Source organism: Poecile atricapillus, chromosome 13, assembly GCF_030490865.1.
Source record: "Poecile atricapillus isolate bPoeAtr1 chromosome 13, bPoeAtr1.hap1, whole genome shotgun sequence".
Taxonomy (NCBI): Eukaryota; Metazoa; Chordata; class Aves; order Passeriformes; family Paridae; genus Poecile; species Poecile atricapillus.
The window spans coordinates 10,686,963-10,710,008 of record NC_081261.1 but is presented as its reverse complement, the minus strand read 5'-3'; the positions used below and the strand labels follow the sequence as shown (position 1 = coordinate 10,710,008).

General features: G+C 42.4%; 1 protein-coding gene across 3 annotated transcripts in view; it reads left to right on the top strand.

Moving 5' to 3' along the window:
* Positions 1-412: 412 nt before the first annotated feature.
* FNIP1 (folliculin interacting protein 1) overlaps positions 413-23,046 on the top strand; it is a 65,275-nt gene continuing 42,641 nt past the window's right edge. For 2 of the 3 annotated variants that reach the window (XM_058848733.1, XM_058848731.1), the window contains exon 1: positions 413-620. In XM_058848733.1, the coding sequence (XP_058704716.1) occupies positions 532-620 (89 nt within the window). In that variant the 5' untranslated portion in view covers positions 413-531. Of the gene's footprint in view, positions 621-20,200; positions 21,076-23,046 lie in introns of those variants that run through there. The other variant, XM_058848732.1, reaches the window with a different exon arrangement.

The following is a 23,046-nucleotide window of genomic DNA, read 5'->3' as shown; positions in this document are numbered from 1 at the left end:
CTGGGTACGGCCACGAGAGGGATCTGATGCCTCGATCGTGACCTCCTCCTCTCGCCTTCCTGGGGCTCCTGCCTGTAACTTCCGTCCGAAGAAGGAAAACACAACAGCGGCGCGTTATCGCCGCCCCCGGGGGATTTCTCGGCCCTGCCCCCGGCGGAGCTCCGCCGGGAGCGGGCGCTTTTCCCGCATAGGCTGCGGCCGCAGGAGCTGCCGAGGCCGCAGGAGCTGCCGAGGGGGGTGAAAGGGAGGAACTCCGAACTCCCCCAGGCCCGGCGCTCCCCGCGGGCTCTGCGGGGCTCCACTCTTCACATGGGACCGCCCCACGGGGCCCGCCCCGCCCGCCGCCCGGCCCCCGCTCACTCCGTCCCTCCCTTCGCTTCCTCCTCCCCTCCTGGCAGCGCCGGGTGACTAATTTCTGTCATATGACTGTGACACCAAATGGAGCGGGGCGGGCGGAACTAGCCTCGGCGGAGGGACGGCGCTGCGCGGAGCCCAGCGCCTCGACGGCGGGGGCAGCGGCAGCGCCCCAAAATGCCGCCCACCCTCTTCCAGAAGCTCTTCAACAAGAAGCATGGGCTGATCTCCCCCGCCAGGGATGCCCGCGACGACTGTATCTTCAGGTAATCGGGACGGGCCGCGCTCCTTCCCCCGTCCCAAACTTCTGCTCCGAGTTCCTCTCTCCCCCCGCCCGGAGGACGCGGGTGCTGGCAGACCCTTCCCCGCCTCATCGGCAGCTCCTCGGCGACGTGCCCCGCTTCCCCCAGCCCCGGAGGATCCGTCTCCCTTCCTCCGCGGGAGCCCCAGGGCTGCCCCGGCCGGGCCCCTCCGGCGGGCACGGGGCGGGAGCCCACCGGAACCGCCACGTCGGGGCCGCTGCGGTGCCTCCGCTCGGCTGCCTCCCCACCGGAGCCGCCGCTCCCCGCGCCGGGCCGTGCCTCGCCCCCAGCCCGCGGCTGCCTCTCCTTCCCCGGCGTGTGTGAGGCCCCGGTCCCCGCGGGCCCCTCCGGGGATGCTGCGGACCGGGGGAAGGTGACAGGCGGTCAGGTCCCCAGGGAGCAGCCTCAAGAATGGGGGAAAAACGTGAAGTTTTGGCCAAGAGAGGAGTGGGGCATCTGGTTAAATTCGTCATGCTCTGACCGCAGCAGCACTGGATCGGCCGAGCGGGGCCAAGCTCAGCACGGGGAGCAGGGCAGGGGCCCCAGGGCAGCCCGAGGGGCCGGGTGGGCTCGCACGGCACGGGCCGGTGTCTGTGGGGGCCGGGGAGGGGAGAGGGTGCTTGAGGGTGCTCCGCGGGGCCTGGCGCTCGCCCGGGGCTTCCGCGGGCTGGTTTGCTTGGAAACAGGTAGCTTTTGTGCTGAATACACGTGAATAATAATGGTCACGCTCGAAAGCGATGCCGTGTCTGCGTCCTGGCAAAGAGAGATCCTGCAATATCTTTTTAAAGTGCGGTTTGCCACCTGGATGCAAATAAAATCTTCTTCATTAGTAAGAGTTACACGCTTCTTGAAGCACTTCTAACAACGTGGTGAAGCTCTCCTCCCACCTGCTGCCTTGAAATGTACTGCTTACAAATGATCAGCCCTTGGGTTTCTCTGTAAAGGGACATCTCTGACTGATGGGCTTAATTTTCTGTGGTAGGATGCTCCTTTTAGCCTCAGTATTTAGCAGGTTAGATGGATAGTAGTGTATCTGCAGTTATCTAAGGGCAAGGGTTTTCAAAAAATATTGATTGGATTATTTAAGTCCTCAAGGAGTCAAGACATGCTCCTGGACATTACCTGGAGCTCACACAACTTTTGAAGACACTGATCTGTAACTGCTTTCACACCTCTATGATATTCACTGTGGAGTGAATCCTTTTTTAAAACGATCTTTTCTAAGAAACAAAATGTTTTAATGACATTGATGTCATCTTATTTTCCAAATCATCTGGATCAGAGCCCTTGGTGTGGAAGGGAAGGGGTACTAGGACTGCTCTGTATAATGGTCTTGTCTTTTGCCCTGTCTTAGTGATGGGTTTGTCTAGAGGCTGGAGGCTCATGCAACAGCTGCAGTGCAGACCTGGGGCAGAAATGTGGGGATCACACCAGTGTTGAGAGGAGGAGAGTGAGTGCTTGGCAAGGTCTGTGCTTCCCTTGTCACCTGTATCGTTCTATGCCAAACTGGGTCTGAAATTTATAATGCTATTTAGCTTTGTGATATGGACTGTCAACTGGTAATGGGTGAATTTGTAGTTGGGGTTTTTTTTGGTGGACCCACAGGTATAATTTGCAGGGAGAGGCTGATGAGGCTCTGGGGAAGGTGGGAGATCCAGCTCTGACTTAGGAAAGCCAGTAGTATTTTTTGAAGATATACAATACAGATGCTATCTAGGCACATTGCCTAAGGCTGCTTTCATTATCCAAATGGAGCTAAGTTTGTAGCTAAGATCAGAACTTGTTAGGATTATCAATTCCTGGTGAAACTTTCAGATAATACACAAAATAAGGACTGTTATTTATGACATCTGAGTCTTTGGAGACTGGAAAAAAGCACTTTAAAGTTTAGACTGTTGCTGGTTCCAGTGAACCTGAATGCAACAGCCTCATCAATTCAGTTGGGGCAAGGTGATGTTTTATGGATTGATACATTATATCTGTTTACTGTCTAAATAACAGAGCATTTCCCAAATATTCTGAGTGCTGTTATTTCTGTCTGTCTTCGCTTTGAAAACTCAGGTCTCTTATTGAGGAGACTGTGTAGAACAACCATAAAAATACATAAATTCACTGTATTTTGTGAATAATATATACTTTGAGAGAAGAGCCCAATTACCCAATTAGTATAACAGAACATTTAAGGATTATTTTGTCATTCTTTTTTTTAATTATGAATATATTTTGCATTTCCATCAGGCTTATTGTGAAAATTCACCAGTTCTATTTATCTGACCTTACACTATTTCAAAAATAAAACAATGCTTTTCAGGGGAAACGTTTTGTTTAGTTGTTGATTTGTTTGTGGTGGGGTTTTAATTTTTTTTCTTTTTTTGTTTCCTGCAAGAATCTTTTTTTGTGCTGTGGGTGTGTGAAATTTTGTGAGCGTAAGTCTATCCAGACTCTGTAAAACCCTTCAGGAGTAGGTGCTGGAGAAGTTAAAAAGTTTAGTAATGGGAACAGTAAGTTAACAACTATAAAATATTTGCTGAGGTGACAGTTTGCCATTTATTTTATTTATTTGCCAATTTTAGTGGTAAAATCTGTTTACAAGAGACACAGAAACACCTGCAAATAGTCTAGGAGGGAAGAGTCAAGCCCTCATATTCCAAGATGTGAAGTACCTGCTGTCTACTGCAAGTAATACTCATGTGAGTGGATTTTCCCCGAGGGTAACTCTTACTATAAATAGGATCTCTTGGCTGTATTGGTCACACTGCTGGTGACAGGAGAGCTCAGCCCATGCTTGGCCTGTTAGAGTTATTAGGAAAATAAAATTTCAGGTAAATTTTCAGGTAAAATAAATTTCAGCAGTTTTCTAGAATTTTAGAATCAAAGTATTTCTGTTGTAAAAATACATAAATGTATTCACATGAGCTGTAAGCTGTATGTCTCTAAAATGGAGATACACTTTAAAATAGTAAATAAATGAACGCTGTTCCAATAAGATGGAAATAATCTTACAAAAACTTCCTTAAATTAAGCAGAAGCAGCCATGCATTTCTGCTGTATATTATATGGGCACACAAAACATTCCACTGCACATTTACATTACTGACTGTTACAGTTAGTGATGTTAAGCTGCTGTGTCTTTCCTGGCTTTCCAGGGATCCACTTCAGCCCTCTGGAGAAAAGGAAGCTGGTAAGTCACTGAAAACTCAACCAGCTTTTTGTTCTTCAGAATGAGCTCAGTAGATTGAGCCCAAAGCACAGTAAATTACCAAGAGGGCTGAGGCTTTATATCCTTGTCAGGATGTGTGGGCAGTATCTCCAATGGTAAATACAGCTGCAAAGACTACAGCAGAGTTTCTGCAGGATGGTGTGTTGGGATCCTGATTGGACTTGAAGCACTATTAGCATGTGGCAGAGGGAGAGGGATTGTCTTGTAATACTGAGCTATGGGAATTGTATGTTTTGGGGCTCTGTGTAGGAGGGAAACTCAGTGGGGATTTTTTCCATCTTATGTATGAAGTTCAAATACTTGTTCCCTTCTGTCTCTAGACATCCTACCTGCCTAACTGGAGGATAGAGGTTTTACTAATCAGGAGTTCTTTTTACACTACAGCTCAATAAAAGCTTCAGTGTCTCTTTTTTTATTTTAATCTAGGGAAATCTAAAGAGCCATCTCACCCTGAGGGGCATTCCATTGATGTTTGCAAACTCTTATTTCGCTCTTGTTAAAGCACCTGTTGTGGAGGTACAGCTGTGTGGTAATTGTTCAAGCTTGACACAACCCCTTCCAGTTTCAAGTCTTACCAATGGTGTGGATTATCTTTGGGCACATTTTTATTTCAGGGCTTTGCTTTGGGTATCTAGGTATTTTTGAGAACAAGTGCTGTTTTTCAAGCTGGGAATAGATAATTAAATAATTTTAAATGTTCTTTATGATGGAGAAAGCCATTTTTGATTGTCCTGGACATGTGCTTTCTTGGGGTCTTCTGGTAATATGTGCTGCTCCTTTATTGAGAGAATAGTTTGCCAGGTTCCTGAGATAGGAAAGGCCTCAGGCTGACTGCAAAGTACTATTTCCTGAAATCTGTCTAGGCAAGCATTCCCCATCAGCCCAGACTCTCTGTTTTCTGTGGCAGTGACTTTAAATGTTATCCTGAGATTTGTTTCCTCTCACATAATTCTTGGCAGTGGCATTCATCAAGGGAATTACAATAAACCTAGAGTTGTAAATGGGCTTGATACAAAGATGCTTCATGAGCCAGTTCTTCTGCAGGGCTATTGTTCTTGCACAGTAAAAATGATACGTGCTTTCTTATGAGGGCATAATTGCTTCTTGAAAGAGGCTAATTTCTTGAAATAAAGTGCAAAGAGACTCAGAGGCAATTATTAATGTGTAGCCAGAGACTACTACAGCTTTTTAAAGTGGAGGCTGGAGTAACGTGAAGGAGGAACATGAAAGTTGTCTTTACATTGGTATTTTCAGTCAAAAGTTTTACTCACAGAACTTTTTTCTCAGGAGCAGGTAGCTTTGTGTACAGCTTGGCTGAGCCCAGGAAAGCGGATCACTTGCCAAATTGTGTCAGTTCTTGGGAGCAACACAGCCAGCAAATTCCTGATCCTAACAGTTCTGCACAAGGCTTTTAAAAGTTGTTCTTCAGCAGTGCATCAGGCCAGCCTGACTAAAACCTGTTATTAATGAAACAGCATGTTTTGATGTTTGTTCATTTCAGGCATTCTGCAAGGTTTTTTGTCAATATTTGTAAAACTCCTGGAATTTCACCACCTCAAAGTCTGTCTTCCAAAAGAGCATTAGCTGGACTTAATTTTGTAATTGGTCCAGCTTCTTTTCTTTTCCAGTTATCTTATGGATTTAAAAAGCTTTTGTGCCATAATTTTTAGATTACTCAAATTCTTAAACATCTGAAATGTTGCTGTGCTTTTATTAAGCGAATTTCTGCCGTGTAATGTCCTTTTAAGTTTTGCTTTTTTACAAAAATACATATTTTCTGTAATATCTGGAAGAGTATGGTTTTGGCTTTTTGGTTGTATTCATTAGTTTGAGTGCACCAAGTTTTAATAAATACTTCACTTTGATTTATGCACAGTTTTCTCTAAGATATTATGCCTTTGGCTTAGTTTTAAAATACATTGCTGTTTTCCAAAGTACTTTTTTTTGCTGATATCTGTTTTGCATTTCCTGTCATGTAAGTTTTTATGTACCTTCCAGTGCTTAAAGTCAGTTTTCATCTTGGAAACACAGACATGAAAGTGACAAGATTCCACTGAGAACCTCTGGAGCTTGGAGATAGTTTTGACAATTTCTTCTGACAGGGCCACTCTCCAAGCCCGCCTTGCCATCATTCTCTAGGTCTTCCAAGTGCTTCTCCAGGTGCTTCTAAAACACCCAGCATGTCCTTGAAAATTAGGTTCTAGCTCTGAATAAAGCAATGCTGCAAGTTGGGTCTGTATAGTGACTGAAGGAGCTCATTTGGAAGTCCATCCAGTTATTATTTACTTAAATTATCACCAGATCTGAAGGAATTAGCTTAGATTGATATTCCCAGCAGGCTAGGTGCATGTGAGTGCAGAGAATGATGAAATAATTTGAAAACTGTTGGAGTGCTTGTGTCTGCCTGGCGTTGTGCCTTGGAAAGTTTTTCCCTGCTCTGGTGGGATCTCTGCCTAGCCCTTGCTTCACCTTGGCTTCTTCCCGTCACCAGTGGAGCAGGGAACATAAACAGTGGAGTGAAAAAGCCCTCTGCTCATTTTTCCGCTCATTTTTTTGAAGGAGGTAGAGCTCATTACAAAATGAGTTAACTGGTGAAGGGTCCTCCTTGTTGTCTTTCCTGCTGGCATATCCTGTGGTGGCTGGGAGCTCATGGTGACTTGAGAATTTGGCATCACGAGGCTGCCCTGCCTGTCCTGGCCATCACGAGGTCAGCACTGTCAGTGTGCACTTGGCTTCCTCCCAGCCTGTGGCATTGGTTCCTCCCTGTGGGATGGCCTGGGTTGTCTGGGGATAGCTGCAGTTTTTGCCTCACTGAGTGGCCCTTGGAACAGTCATATTCTTGATTCCCCTCCCTGCATTTCATCTCCTTCCTCTAAACTAGAAATCTTTTTGAGGAGAAGTTGGAGCAAGTGAATCATGTACATATAGATACACTCAAGCAGAAATGCTTCACACTTGGGTTACACTGGCAAGTGTTGTAAGGTGTTTCTACAAACCCTTGCATTCTGTTTCTTCCTTCTTCTACTGCAGATGAGATCATGAGGCATGAGGATGTACCAAGAGCATGGGGTGTATGTACCTGCTTGTGCACTGTGATGTATTCTCCTTTTATGAAACAATTCCAGCATTTGTTTTCAGGGGACTGAGGGTGTGTTTACATGTCTCATATTAGAAACCTTGCTGACTTGGGATGATCAGTTCATCTGGTTGACTGATAGATTGTCCTTGTGTTTTCAAAGGGCTTTATCCCTTGCTCTGTGTATGCTCTGTGTATGCTACAAGTTAGTGTATGTTCATGGTGACAGCTTGGATGAATCCAAGCTTCTGTTCTGGAATAAACTGGACCACTGTGACTTGGAGCCTGAAACTTGTGTTGTAATTTTGGTTGAATGCTGTAGGTGACCACTTTAGCAGTGTTTTTCATAAGTGGGAAGTAACGTATGTGTTGGTTTCATGCTCAGTGATTGTGTTCCCTCACAGTGCTACATCTGGAGCTGGATGTCTGCAGGATCACATGTTTGTGAGTAATGTTAGGAAAAATGCAAAGCTCAGTTGCAGCAGCAAATCCACAGTGTGGTGGTGCTGGGCTTCCAGAATTAGCCAAGAGCAGAATCTGTCTCTGAGGACTTGAAAAATTTTGCATTTGTGGTGTTAGATGGAGAACCTTAATGTGTAAAATATCTGCTGGAGGAAAAAAGTTATACCCATTAAAAACAGGAAATAATTTTATTAATGAGTAATTGGTTTGCTAATGCACCAGCTGCTCCACCTTTACAGTGGGTAGTAGCAGAATTAATATATGGGAAATATTCAAATATGGGAAATAGATTTGCACAAAATTCATGTGATTCTGTTGTGCCTAAGGAATGTGACCATAAATGCTATATTCAGTCATTAATTTCTAACAATACTTGCCCAAATATGTTATGCTTCATAGACATGTGTTTATTATGTAGTGTTTGTATTTATTTTTACAACAGTGCATGGTTAACAATGTTGCTTAGTGCTCAAATGAAGCTTTTGCTTGAGTTGATTCTGCACATTTGTGTAAGCAATCTTTTTCTTCTCAGAAAATAAGATTTTTAGCTTCTGGAGATACTATTGTTCAGAACACAATATATTGCAGAGAAACTTGTTCAAACATGTGAATTGTGGCATGAAATACTCCATGAACTACATATAGAGTATTAACAATACATGTATGTGAGATGCATTGGCAAGTAAAATGTGCTTGTAATAAAGTTTTTTGTCTTTTCTAATTTCATAGCTCTTATCAAGCACTTAAACCTTTGGACTTAAACAGTTTGGCTGTATGTAAAAACTTTTTATATTTAAAAGTCTTGTCTGATGCTTTTGTGTTGATAACCTGGGTATCTTCCAGCTCTTGTATATTAACTCTTTGGAACTCTGGCCTTGAAAGAACCTATTTTTTACCAGTGGAGGATTCTGCAGTGCTGCCAGTGTCAGTAGCAACAATCCTGGCTGTAGGTACCTCTTGGCCACATGAGCAACCCAACAGTGCCCTGCGGTTAGCTGTACCCAAGTGTGGACCTGAAACAGCCCCTGCTTACTGGGAATAATCTGCCACACACCACTGATCCTGCTCTGTTTCTCCAGGATCTTTCCACAACATCCTCAGTAGTTATTTTGGTCTCAAATCAGTAAAATCTATCACTGAAACAATCACATTTCCTTTACTCTGGGCACTGACCATGTCCTGCACATTCATGGTGTTTCATGCCCCTCCAGATCTGTGTGTGCCTCACTCTCTCAGCACCTTCAAATGTTTTTTCCCTTGTTCTGGCTAAAATGTCAGCAAAACATAAAATCTCTAATAGTACCAGAAACCTTCTACTCTTTCAGTTTGTGTGATACAGAGCTGGGAAGGAATGGGAGCCAAATTACAATTCTCATGTATTTGTTTTAGTTGGTAAATGAAGAAACTTCAAATGCTGTTCAGCACTGACTTTAGATCCTGGCCTTGTGCCTGTTTAAGCCAGAGTAGTATCTTCACCCGAGTTCCTGTGTCATTTCCCACTCAAAGAGAGAGTAGGTGAATTGTTTGAGCACTGCCCAAAGGAACTGTTACTTTGCTATATGCCTTCTTACTTTATTTTAGCCTCAGGAGCTATGGAAATGGTGGCTCACACAGTGCAGTGCTTGGCCTTGCACTCCCCTCAATAATTTCTAAACCTTTTGATTGATTTCTGTCATGTCTGGTGAAGAATGTGAGAACAGAAGTTTGAGTGAGCTGAGTTTCTCTAACTTTAGTGAAAATGCTTTGGGTGATTTTGGGTGCTTTTGGGTTTCTCCTGTCCATCGGTACCTGTGAAGCTTTGAGCTGGCTGCAGTTTGTCCATTCCTGTTTCCAGTGCCTGTATCACTGGGGACAGCTGGAGTATGGGCACTTTGGAGAAAGAGAAGTAGTCATGTGGTTCCATAATTTGCTCTGCATAGTTTGCAGGGAACAGCTGTAGTGTGACCTCAAGAAAAGCCAGTCCTGGACTACTGTGAATATCAGAGTATCAAAACCTCTCTTAGCTAATTTCTGCTTTCTGAAGTGTATTAAAGCACACACTGTCTGCTTCATACACACGTTTCTCTTGTCTCATGCATGTCCAAGGTTAAAATCAGGCCTCCAAAGCCTGTGTGCTCAGCACTTAGTTTGTCATGGTTGTGGGTAATTGTGGAAGACTGCAGTCTGGCAGAAGGAAGCACATCATGTGTGAGCACTTCAGTGGGAAATGAATGAGATTCTTGATGAGGATGTTTGCACTCTCCCCACACTGGCCCCATGAAGCCTTACCTAGAAAATGTTCTTGGCATTTGGAGAGTTGGCTGAATGGTTTGTTTGTTTACTCCTTTTCATGAAACTTAATAACAGAAGTTTGTAGCGAAAAACTGTGTTAGTTCAGGTGTTAATGAAGTAATTAATGAAAGTTAAGGTGTTAATGAAGGTAATGAAGAGTGGGTACAGATGATAAGTTGTGTGTTCGGGTGTGCAGGGAACAGGCTGTGGAATTTGGCGGGAGCTTGTGCTCCTTTTCTGAAGCTTGTTCTAGTTGAATGACATTATCTGAACATCTGAGAGGCTGTTAAGGAAGAAGTCTGCCAGAATTTTCTTGTTCCTACAGGAAAAATAACAGTATTACCCCTTAAGACAGAGTTAAAGAAATGCCCCAAATGTCAGGACAGTGAATTGGCTTACAGGGCTAACTGTGTTTCTATTTAAAGGCAGCCCAAACTCTGACATAGAACTTAAATAGTCAGACAGAAAAAAGTGGTTGGTTTTTTTCAGTACTTAAACATATTTCAGCTGCTGTGAGTTACTGGAAATTACTTACTCAGTAGAAAAGAAAATTGTTCTACTGACAGCATGGAGAACTAAAAAGCTGTGAAAATCAGCATGATGGTTTCTTAACTGGCTGTATTTACTAGTCATACAAGAGATAATAATCATGAACTGCTGACATCTTTTTTGTTTCTCCAAAACAGACATAATGAAAAAGTGTAGAAGTTAAAAAAGAGAAATAAAAAAATCAGAGCAACTTTAACTTCTTTTGAGTCTATAACAGAATTTTATCTTTGTATAAAGAAATATTTATCAACCTTTTTTTCAGATAAGCAAAAATATTACTTTGTAATGACTAATTTATTTTACTTCCTTTAAATTTTAGTAGGTTTTTTCCCATAGTATCTTTTCCACAGTTATCAACAAGTGAATAACTTTGATTAGCCTGAATATGTAGCTACTTTAAAATGTGTCATCAGATTTTCAATTGAAGATTGCTCAGAAACTGCTAGGTAGCTTATGTTTGTGTGTTGTGTAAGGATTTTTCTCACATTGGGGTCAGAAGATAAGACACCGGGTATTGTGGGGTTTTGTTTGTTTGTTTGGGATTTTGTTGGGTTTTTCCCCACCTGGGTTTAGTATATACTCATTTAAACACTGGCCTTTTCTATTAGTACTAATACTTTTCTATTAGTAGCTAGCAGGACAAATAAGCTGAATTGCACTCAAGAGGTGACATTAGTCTATGCCCACACTGCAGAAAAAACGTAGTGTAAGCTTCAGTAATGGCAATTGTTCCCATCTGTATGGATAGAGAAGACAGAGGAGAAGAAAATATAGAGGCAACGAGGAGTTTGGCAAGAAATTGGGTTTTATATCAAAATTAAAATAGAGAGAAACTTAAAATAAGGCAAATACCAATTGGCCCAGTTCTATGAAGTCCATAGCATCCTCACTGGGGTTTGGAAGCTTTCAGTGCCAAAGCCTTGAGCTTTGCTGAAGGGTGTTCATGCTGGAAGAGATCACAAGAACAGGAAAAACCTCACTGTTAGATCTGTGTCATGTACACATATATTTGTCTGTGTCAGAAAAAATACATATTTCTGTATATTTGAAAATACTCCCGGGGTCTTCATTTGCTGGTATGGCTCTGAGTGTGCAAGCACCTGTCTCAACTCACAATAATCAGGATACCACAAGGCAGAAACCTGCCTGCCTCGCTCAGCTGCTGTCTGTGAGAAAAGGACTTTGGTGTTTCCCCCAGCAGTGAGACAAGTAAATTAATTACCTGTGTGCACTGTGAAGACTCCTTTGTTTCTTAGATCAGACCCACGATGCTAATATTTTTGTGATTTTGTGGGCTAGTAGATGCTGTATAAATATAAGCATTTTGGAGTTGCCTGTGTGCAGGTTACAAAGGTACATGTACAAGTGTAGTTGGAAGCAGTTGTATGATGCTACTGTGATTACATACATACATTTTACAGGATATGATGGGTTTGTGGGCATGGTGGTATTTGGTCAAAGGTTGGACTTGATGATCTTAGATGAGTTTTCCAACCTCTGTGATTGGTTTTGTTTGTGATTTTTTGTTCCTTGTAATGTTCTCCCTCATTCTCACTGTCCCTGTTTGGTGTAGTGCTTTGGAACTTGTATTTACGTGCATGCACTCACATACAGAAGAGAATTAAAGCCCATCTTGCTTTCCCTTCTATTCTTCTCTCTTCTTAGTGTTGTCCTATCTGAGGCCTGCAGTGCTGCCTTTCCTCTCTGAAGGGTTCCCCTGGGTGCTGTGCTGTCCTTTCCTCCTCCTGCCACAAGCAGTGGGGTACATCCTGTTTGGGGTTACTGTTGTGTCACATCAAGTGATGTGCAGGGGAGAGTAAAAGAAAACAAAAAGCAAAGGGAGCAAATACTTTGCCAACAGCTCCTTTTAGAAAGACCACAAAAAAACAACCTAACAAAACAAACCAGTCCAAAATGTCCTGGTGGCAATGACAGCTCTTGCTGTCCAGCACATGAGCCTTTTTTGCCTCTTGATGCAGTGGAATAAATAGCTTTGTGTGTTGCTGTGGGTGATTCACAGCAGGTTACCTGCCGCACTATGCTTCTTTGGGTTCCACATTTTAAGGATGTTCATGTGAACAGACTGAAATCTGCTGGCAAGCTGTGATGGCTGGGAGTGCCTGGAATTATTTTCACATCAATTCCATTACTACCAGCAAAGAGGGGTTTATTGAACATACACTAAATATACATATAGATCTTGATTAAGTACAGCCTCTCCCAGTAAAACAACTTAGGTTTTATCAAGTGATTCTGTTGATTCTGTCAGGCAGAGCTGGTTTGGACTTTGTGTTCCAGCTCAGTTCTGTGATAATGAAGGTGTGTGTTTGGAGTGAGTTTCAATCCTGATACCCAGGGAAGGCATGTTGAGCTGAACCTGTAGTTTTCTTTATCAAAGATTTTAGCAGTAAGAAAAGCTCTGGGGCATGTAAGGGCTATGTTCAGCTGATGCTCAAAGCTGCCATATATCTGTCATGTAGGGTTCTCAGTAATACTTGACCAGTTCAGTCTTTCTGCTGTGGAAATCCCTCTAGATGGATAGTTGTGTTGAGGAGCTTGGGCAGAGGCTAGTCTTACACTGTATTTTCCATTCCTACCATTCTTGGAACCCCAAAACTGTGAGCATGTAGTGAGACTTGGAAAACTGAAAGGAATGGCAGAAAGCCTCAGGGTACAGAGCTCCTTGTGGCAGTGAGCAAAGCACAATGGGGCAAACCCAGTAGAGCACTTTGTTAAGCTTGGTTTAAAGGTTAGCGGGCCTTAGCTGATAGCTAAATGCATTTTTACATGTTCTTCTGCTTTGGGGAACCAAAGCGTTTAGGATCTCACAGTTAGGGTGCATTTGCTTGAAGGTGCCAAGCTACTCCAATATTCTGTTTTTCTGTATTTTTTTTTCCAACGTTAATGAAGTTGTGGCTTGTTCGAGCATCTGGTTTTTATTTGTCCGTATGAGTTACATAAAAGTGAAGTCTTTACCAATGTCTTTAGTGTCTGTTCTATATAAATCTACCTGAAATAGTTTCAGGTTGCCTTTACATACTTAATTTGAAAAACAGTTTTTTAGCATGACTCTTTCCTTCGAGAATTAAGCAGTCTAGGCTCCTCACAGTAGTCTTGGGGCTCTTGTAATATCTGCACAAATCAAGATCTCATCCCTCTGCAAGTTAAGTAGGGGCCTGTTTGACTTGTAGAGCCAGTAAGGGAGGGATGTTCAGTGCATGGGTTGGAGCCAAGTTAGAAAAGTCTTCCCTCCTGAAAAGCAGCTGTAGGATAGATCCTGTATTCATTAGTGTTATGTGGTAGATCTATGAAATCATTCATAATTGTTTCTGGCTCAGAGCCTGGCAGTAGTCTTGAAATGCAGTGTACTTCAAGCTTAGGGGTTTTGAGGGTTCTCTAAAGGGATGGGTTAAAGTCTTTCGGGCTTATGGCAGCAGGTAACCGCTCTGTGCGCAGAAAGATTGCAGAATTGGGCTATATCAGATATTTTAAGGTGTTGGATGATACTTAGATGGCAAGTGACCAACATTGGTGTCAGGCAGTTGTTGATTCATGGGGAGCATCAATCATTAGGACTTGTTGGATGTTGATATTAATGAGTGTCACGTATGGATAGGGCAGCCTGGGATTTCATTTCATAGGTATGAATTTGTTATACTTGCTTGTATAATAATCCTCTGTCTTTAGTTTGCAGTTGTTCCAGTGTAACTGAGATGGGATTTTGATTTCTAATGGGGGCAAAAAGACTGATTCAGCACCGTGCTTAGGCATGTGCTGTAAGTAGTTTGACTGTTCCCAGTGAACCCACTGATGTGCTTTTCATTAGGCATGTGTTTTAAATAAGTTGTAAAATCTACATGAATGAGGAGGGTGAGACTGCAAGCACACAACGTTTAAAATCAGAGGTTTAAGGGGTTGTATTCTTCAGGAAAAAAGCTTTTGGCATTTAATGCATTTCAGTGACATACTGAGTTTAAATGTCACCTTCATTGGAAAAATGATCATCATCTATTAATTTTATGTGACTGTCTTGATAAATGACCTAGCAAGCTGAAGTTCACTGTAGTCCTCTACAAACCCAGGCTTTGGGCTGAGAGCAGCATCTTGGGATTATCCCTACATCAAACCTTGTTTGAACTGAGTACATATAAATAATTGTCCGCCAGCATTTCCTATTACAAACATACACAGTTTGTGAAGTTGGTTTATCATGTCCTGAAAATTTCTTTGATATTTTTAAAGCCTGTTGCTATGGGAACGAGACTCCATAACAGAAAAGCTTTTTGGTGCTAAGGAGGCCAAGAAATAAACTTAACAACAGGAATAAAGCCATGGAAAAATATCTTGTATTCTTTTTCCAAAAGCAGGCAAACAAACCCCAGAAGAAAGCCTGATATCCTGAAGCAGCTTGGATCTGGATTACCAGTTGGAAGGGGATACTCTGCTCTCAGGGCTTCAGAGCCTGGCCAGGGAGCTCATCCTGTGGACACTTGCACTGGTCCTGGCTCTTACAGGAGAGAATAATCAGGGAATTCACAAGCATCTTTCTCTGAAATAATTCATATGTCTTTTTTTACCTTTTTTTTCAATATCAAAAGGTTGAAATGATGTGATGGATTGGTTTATGGGCAAGAAAACACAAGTTTTGCTTCTCAGAACTGGATGTCCCCTTTGTGCTTTGCTAATACAGAAACTGGCAGAACAGGCATTACTTTGACGTTGGGGCTTGCAGCCCTGTTTCCTTGTGTCTCATGACTGAGTGAATCAACACCTAATTAAACAGTCACATGAGGGACAGAGTAAAATGCTGTTCAGGCACTGATCCCTGTGAATCTTTGGAGAATAGCTAACCTCTGTCTTCCTCCTCTTCCAAGGAACCCCAAACATCTGCAGCTCTGCTTTTTTTTTTTTAATATTTTTTTTTCCTTCCCCAGGGAAAAGACTAGCATGTAGACCTTGGCTAAAGCAATGCTGCCTATGAAGATAAATGAGATCTGGGGTAGGGGGAAGGAAGACCAGGGAGTTCTCAAAATAATCTTCAGGAATTGGACTGAATTGAGTTCATGCTGGGTGTGATTTAGCTGAAAGCCTTGTGCATTTGACACTTCTGGAAATTAAACTCAGAATGTAAATGTTGAGCAAGGAAGTTGGGAGTGGTCTGTGGGCTTTCTTGGTATTTTTAATAATAGCTGTAATTTTACCACTTATAGCTTGTTATGAAGGTCCATAACAATTGCTTTCCATCTCTGAGTGACAAATACTTGTGTGGAGATTTATTAGGCTCTCAATTATCACTCAGTCACAAGTGCAGCCACCTTAATCAATTACAGGACCATGGCCTACAGCCAAGGAATGCTCCAAGCCCCATGCTGCCTTGCTGGCGTCGGATGACTTTCACCACCAAGACCATATTTTTTCCCCTTATAAAACTCACAGAACAAGTATTACACGATGTTTTAATCAGCACAAGCAGATGTCTCCCTGCACCCTGACACAGCAGAGGCTCCCGGGTCGCGCGCAGGTGCAGCGGGTGCCGGTGTCTGCAGCCGGAGGTTTTGTGGCTTTTGTCATGTGCTGTCACTGGAGGTAGCAGTGCTTTGGGTGCTCCATGGAGTGGCATTTCCAGGCTGGAGGTATCCTGGCTGCCTGTTGCCAGGCCAGGGGGTTTCAAGGTGGAAAAAGCAGAGTCTGGGCAGATGCCCTTGCAGGGAGGCACTGTCTCCTGGCACCCTGGGCACAGCACTACCCACCCTGGTACAGCTCACAGGTTAAAAAGCATGACATAAAAAAATTGCAGCTGTTTAGTGTCTAAGCATTTATTTATTTTTAGGTGTATCTGTCTGACTTAAAGAAAAGCTTATTTAGATGTGTTTGCTTGCTGCAAGAATCAAGTGACATGTCAGGCACAACTTGAGCATACCAGTTCAGTTATGCACCTTGCAGCTTTTCTTTTAATGTCTCCTGAAGTAATATATTGAAAAACTCAGTTTTCAGTGGTGCAAAAAGAATAAAACTGCCATAGTCCTTATGGTTTCTGGGAAGTGCTTGAAAATAAAAGCTTTAAAAATACTCTAAGCTGAAGATAAATACAAGCAATTCAATATTTGTCAATTAAAAAAAATGAAAATGCTAAGACTATTCAGCCAAAGTACCCTTATTCCATCAGGAATCTTTCAAGGTATTATTATTATTATTATTATTATTATTATTATTGTTATTGTTATTGTTGTTGTTGTTGTTGTTGTTGATAACAGTAGTGGAGCCTTAGTGATTCATCTAAGATGTCTTCATTTTCTTGACAAGAGAGATCTTGCAGGCAATCTTAACTTGTTTGTCTTTTCTCTTCATTGTCTCATCTATTAATATTCACAGTTTCCAAAATAAAAAGCATCAATTCACCATTAAGTTCCCTAAGCAAACTTTGCAGTTGATAAATCTGTGAGCTTGATTTTGTTTTATGAAGTTAGTTTTGTGTGCGTATTTAAGAATTGTTGAACCTATCATGACATCTCTGAAATTACAGAGCATAAAGGAGGGAACCCAGACTGCCCCCCACAACCCTCCTCTGCTGCATTACATAATTCTGAGTGATTTTAGAAGAGTCTTCATTTCCAACAACTATGCTGTTGCCAATTCTGTTCATCAAAAGCAATTTGTATTGGAACTTTTTTCTCCCCAACTTATCATTAAACACACACAATACTGAACTATTTACATTTATTATTTACATGCATTTATTATTTACATGTATTTATTTTTAATAGCTACAGCAGAAGAGTCTGCTCTGCACACCCGAGTGTGCACAATAAAATAACTGTTTGGCAGGGGGAAAATGCCCTGTTGTCTTGCAGTACCAGTTGGTATTATGGAGGTTTGTTCGGTGTCTTATAGTAGATTGCGATTGGAAATGTGATACAAAAGGAGCATCAATGTTTCAGTAGCCTAACCATGCATCACGTTTTTTACTTTGAGTTATATTTATTTTCAGCATTTTTATCATGATATGAAAAATTACAGCAGCAGATAGTCAATCTGCTGAGGTCTCCATGTTCTTAAAAGAGAGGTAATTGTTTCATGTCCTGCCCTCTAAGAATGTTCATAGACAGATTTGTAGTTGCTGATGGGCTTTTAAAATGCTGGTAGAGCCCAGTTTATTCCAGTCATGAGACCTTGTCCTGGTAGCGAGAATCTTGTGTATGGGGAGTTTATAAACTTGTTTATTTGGTGGTATCTTTGGGGCTTTTTGTTTGTTTATTTGTTTTGTTGGTTTTGTGGTTTTTTGTGGGGTTTTTTTGTTGTTTTTTTTTTTAATTTTAAATCTCATATCAAGAGTACTTTTTTCAGTATTTAACAACCTGGTTTCCTTTAAAGAATAGAGGGTCCAGGTTTTGAAACTCCTGAAGGTTGTTTGCAATGATCTTTCTCACTGTTTGGGCTCTTGCTGACCTTTGGCTGGGCTTATGTTTGTGTGTGCAGGTTTGTGTGTGTGCTCCAGGTGTATATGGAAGGTTCATGCTTTAACATCTCCATTCTTCCTCTCCAGCAGTGAGGAATTTTTTTTTCTGGAAGGGATACAAAAATGCACAGAAAGCACATTTTTTTAGAAGTCTAGCTCAGTAGTAATCCTGCTAAGGCAAGTATTTTGTAGGAAATGGTATCCAAGTATTTCTAGTCACATTTCAAATAAAATCCTAATTGGTTTTCTCTCTTTTCGTCTAGTGTGGCTTCCAGCTCCTACCTACATGCATTACTAAGCAATAAATATTTCTTGGCTCATTCACTGGCTCTTTGTTGTGTGCATTTACAACATGTGTGAGAGAAACCTTCCTCCAGAAGAAAGACTGAAGAAACTTGTTAAGGCAGTGATGACCAAAAAATAATAATTTTATTACTCTTTTAGCCTGTGGTTGGAGCAAATTCTGTTGTCTGCTTGGTTTAAAATCAGATGATTTATACCCAAAAGGTGTATATGATCCTTTGCAGTAGTTTTGAGTGTTTTCAGAAATGCCTTTGGATAGCGTGAAGAAAGTGATTATTTTTGGTGCTGTTTGGTTTTGAGGGTTGTTTTGGCTTCTGTGTGTTTAAGAACATGCCCCACCCTGCAGCTGAGTGGATGTGCATGGATACTGAAGTAGCTCCCTGGCAGGTGATGGGCTGTAGCAGGAGATTTTGATAACTTTATTTTTTTGAACTTAAGTGTTTTTCTGAAGCAGGGTAATATTACTAGCTTTGTTTTTCAAGCTGAAATTTTAGAATGCAAAAAAAAAAGAAAGCCTTTACCCTTTTAAAGAAAGGCCTGGATATACACCTAGCGAAGAGGATGGTGCATGTCTCTTATTAAAGATGCTTCAGTGTTTTTTGTATATGGGAGTGGTGACAGTGTATATAAACACTGACTATCATTGAATTCCTTCCTCGAGCAATAAATATTCACTGATCTGGCTAAAGCACTGTTTACTATCTTCACAATTAGAGTCTGTCTCTATTTGCAGAAAAATTCCTTCCAATATTTTTCCTGGTCAGTTGTTGGATGGAGATTGGATCAGCTTTCAAGGCAGTTCTTTTAATATGCATTGGGTTACACTGAGGTAAAATGGAAACCTTAGATGTTACTCCTGTAAATAAATGTTTACATAATACATGGCACTTCTCAGCATTGCATGTCTAAGAAAAAAGGTCACTTTTGACATCAGTAGCCTTTAGAGAGTTGTGCCTTTGCCACACAGGTAAAGGAAGTTACTGTGCACTTCACATTCCTTCACTAGGTATGAGGTAGGTAGAAGGTGGTAGGTAGGGGTGGTCAGATGTTACTGCTTTTAGCTCCTAAATTTTGGCATTTTAAGCTTTAAAGGTAAGATTCGGGCTTAAGGCATGGGTCCTGTAACCAGCACATGCCCAGTTTTGCTCATGTGAATAGTTCCATTGAATTCCTTGGCACTAGTCATATGAAAAGCCAAGTCTGTAATGTATGTGTTTGGCATCAGGGCCTCAATTCTTCATTGCTGAATGAGAAACTTCCTGTAAAGCATGGTAACAAAAGATAATGGTGTTGCCTCTCTTTAGTTTTGCTGCTTTTGTGTCAAAACACTTGTCCAGCACCAAATATAAAAATATTACCATCCTATAAAACAGCAACGAAACCATTGTGGCAAGAGGTTAAGGATTTCTCCCTAAACTTAACCTACGAGATGTGTAGCAGAACAGGAAACTTTGTGTTCTGCTTTGGAATCCATTTCAGAGGACAAGCAACATCTGACCTCTTGAGATTGTACGGTCTTGGAACCAAACCCCTTGAACAGGTGCACTATTTCACCCACTCTGATACAGGGGAACCATCAATAGCACTGGGTTGTGGGATGCGGTGGAACAGATTCTGATGATGAATCTATTTTTGCTGCTTATGTATTTAAAATACTGGCAAAACTTATAGGTTTTCAGACACTGGGAAAAAAAAATGAAGTAAAAACTATGATGCTGTAGGCTTCTGCCTTCATGTATAACTTGAGTTTTATCCGAAGATCATACAGAATTAATGAGTGATTAGCCTCACCTATGTCTGTGACAAGACTAGATGGCTTTTAATGTGCGTTGCATTTTTGAATGCCCAATTCCTTTTTCCCTTCCCTGTCCATCTGTCTCGTTCCTCTCCCATAGTTTGGAGATAAAAGTTTGTTATATAATTCTTTGCTATTTAAAGTTTGTTAAACAAACGCACTTTGCCGTTGTGATGTCTGGTACCCTTCCTAGAACGACCCGGGTTACCTCCAGAGCACAATCAGGAAACCTTGTTTACAGCCACCTGGCTTAGTCGGGTTTTCTTTCAGCGCATTATTTTGCGTATTTAATTTTTTTCCGGTCTGTGGCCATCCAATTGTCTTGCATATCCCCGATTCCCGTGTAATATTAATGAGCTCTCCCTGAGCGCACAGTGCGCTCTTTGTCCGTACGGGGGAGGGGGAGAGGGAGCGGGCGGGATGTCGCGCCGCAGAGGCAGCAGCGAGCGGGGGTGGCCGAGGGTTCCTCGTTGCCGTTCCCCGCCAGGCCCCTGCCCGGAGGAGCGCTGCAAAGCCGCCGTGTGAGGGAGGGCTGTGGCGCGGGTGCCGCCGGGGCTGGCGGCCGCAGGTGGCCCGCGGTGACAGCCGTGTCACATGATGGCTGCCAGCGCGGGCTCGGCCACCCGCGCGCGCGGGCTCCGCCGGGAGCATCCCGCCGCTCCCGGGAACGTGAGGGCCGGGGGTGCCGGCTGCAAGGAGGCCGCCCTGCTTCGCCCCCGCCCTCGTCGCCGAGCGGGCTGAATTCCCGGCGGCCGCGGCTCGGAGGTGCCCGGGGACTCGGGCATGAGACGGAGCCGGGAGTGCGGTGGCGGACAGGAGGCGGATGGATGGCACTGACGGGTCCGGGCCGGCGCTGCCAGGGCAGCGCTTGGCTCACCGTGAATTACATTGATTTGCTCTGCAGCGAGCCCTGGAAGAGACGAAGGAGCGGAGAAGACGGGCGCTCTTTCCTGGAGCAGAAATCCCAGGCTGTGCAGAACTGTGGGGCAGGATTTGGGTTATGAAACTCCGGGCCAGCGGAAACGCAGCCTGGTGCAAACCCCGGCACTGCTGTCCTTAAGGTGGTTTCTGTGCTCCTGTTGCTAGGATTAAAGCTTTTGCATTGCAGCATGGAGAGTCTTTTGTTTGAGTTAAATTCAGACCTCTTGATATGTCACCTGACAGTCTTGTGGTTTTGGATGAATATGGCTCATTGCTATTATTAACCTGAGTTGGCAGCCAGGCACAACAGGAGTTTATAGGGATTTTGAAAACTGGAACTGCTCAGGGGACAAAGATGCTTCCCAGGTATGGTCACTGCACAGTTCTTGAGATCGTTTTAATTATTTGAAAGCTTATTATTATCCCTGTGATGAAAATACTTCTTTTCCAGAGATATGAATCTTCTAGAGATTTATTTTTTTTTATGATTCTTACTATAGTTTTATGCTAAAGGGTGCTTTTTTTTTTGTCTGAATTGAGTTTATCTTGTAACTTTGCAAAGGGAAGTGCGGTCTGCTTGAATAATGTAATTTTGTGCAGTGCTACTGAATTTAACTGACAGGAGCTGTGAATCGTGTGTGTGGTTTTAATTACAACATATTTCAAGCGACCATGAAACCTGTATGTGTATGTGCAAATATTTTCATGCATATATGTTCCTAAATCAGTTAAAACCTGAACAGGCAATTTTTGAAATTGCATAAGTGAAGTAGTCCTGGAAATATTTTATGAAATTATCAATAGTGATTGTAAATTCTGCAAGGTGTGTGAAATGCAAAGTTATTCAACATACTACACATGTTAGCTTTAACAAAAGCTTCCCACCAATTTATTTTCATTATAACACTCCAGATTATGATTACTGTGTTGACTAGTCTGTACCTAACCTGTCAATGTTATGTCTTTGCTTGTGGAAAAGCATCTGATTCAGGTGTTGGACTTTAGAGTATAAATTAGGTATCTTAATGAAAGTCAAATGACTCTCATTAGAAGGGAGAAAAAAAAGAAACTAAAGTCATCTTCATGTACAGATAAAGAATTGGACAGAGCCAAGGAGCTTGGCAGGCAGTTGAAGTTCAGGTCCAAGTTTGTTATACCTGTGAAATACCTGGCTGACGCACTTTGTTCCTGGTGTACAGTATGTACTTAGTATAAGCAGCACAAGTTTCCTGGAGCTCAAGAAGTGCATCTATTCCAGGTGAGGATTGCTAGCTAAACTGGTAAATAATGAGACCAGCTTAGAGATGGGGCAGGAACTGACCTCCACAGTGCTGCAGTGCCTGTGGACATGTCACCCTCTTTCAGGAGATGAAAAAGAAGGAGCTTGGATTTATTTTTTTGTATTTTAAAGAAACATTAAACAGAAAATTTTAAGGAATTTTTGTATTTTAGTAATTTTTTGTATTTTAAAGAAACATTTACTTTTTTGTAAACGTAATTTTGTAATTTTACTTTTTGTATTTTAAAGAAACATTTTTGTATTTTAAAGAAACATAAACATTTAAAGTCACCACTGCAAGCAGTCAAGGGTGGTTGTCCCTGAGATGATCCACCATCTGTCTATTCTTCCATACTACCCAGAACCCAGGTCCTGTGACTTCTGTGAAACCCCAGCTGAGGTCACCGTGGCAGAGGGCAGAGTCGCTTGGGGCGCTGGGTGAGCTCTGCAATCCACCCTTGTGGGCTCCTTCCCTGCCTGGCCAAGACACAGATGCTGGTTTTCTGTGCAGAATCAGCAAGTGATCACCACTACAGTCACATAGCCCTGACATGACCTCAGCTCTTGCAAAGACAAATATCTTGCAAAATTTTTTCTAAGTATAGGTCCCGTGGTTTCTCTACTTTAGGGAACTTTCTTCCTCCCTGCAGCCTTATGGTTGTGTTACATCACCAGCACTTAAAAGGAATCACTCTCTTAAAATGCCAGCTTTGCAAATGAGCCATGCAGCCTGGATCATCCTTGTCTTGTGAATCCTGAGAAAGTTCTTTTGTGTTTCAGGTGCTATTGTTAAAGAAATAAATAACCTGCCCACGCCTCTAAGAGAAGATGGTCTTCCAAAGCTGCAAGCATCATTAACACACACTGTAGTTGTTTTCATTGCTTCCAAATTAGTTGTGATCTTTCAGAATGGTCTGTGCAGCTGTTTGTGCAATAATGGTCAATAAGTGAATTACTGAAATGCAGTAAGAAGGTATTAAAGTATGTGCAAGACCCTCCCCAGTAATCCTATATACACAACTTCTGTTGTATCTTCTCAAAGCTGAAAGAAAAAGTAA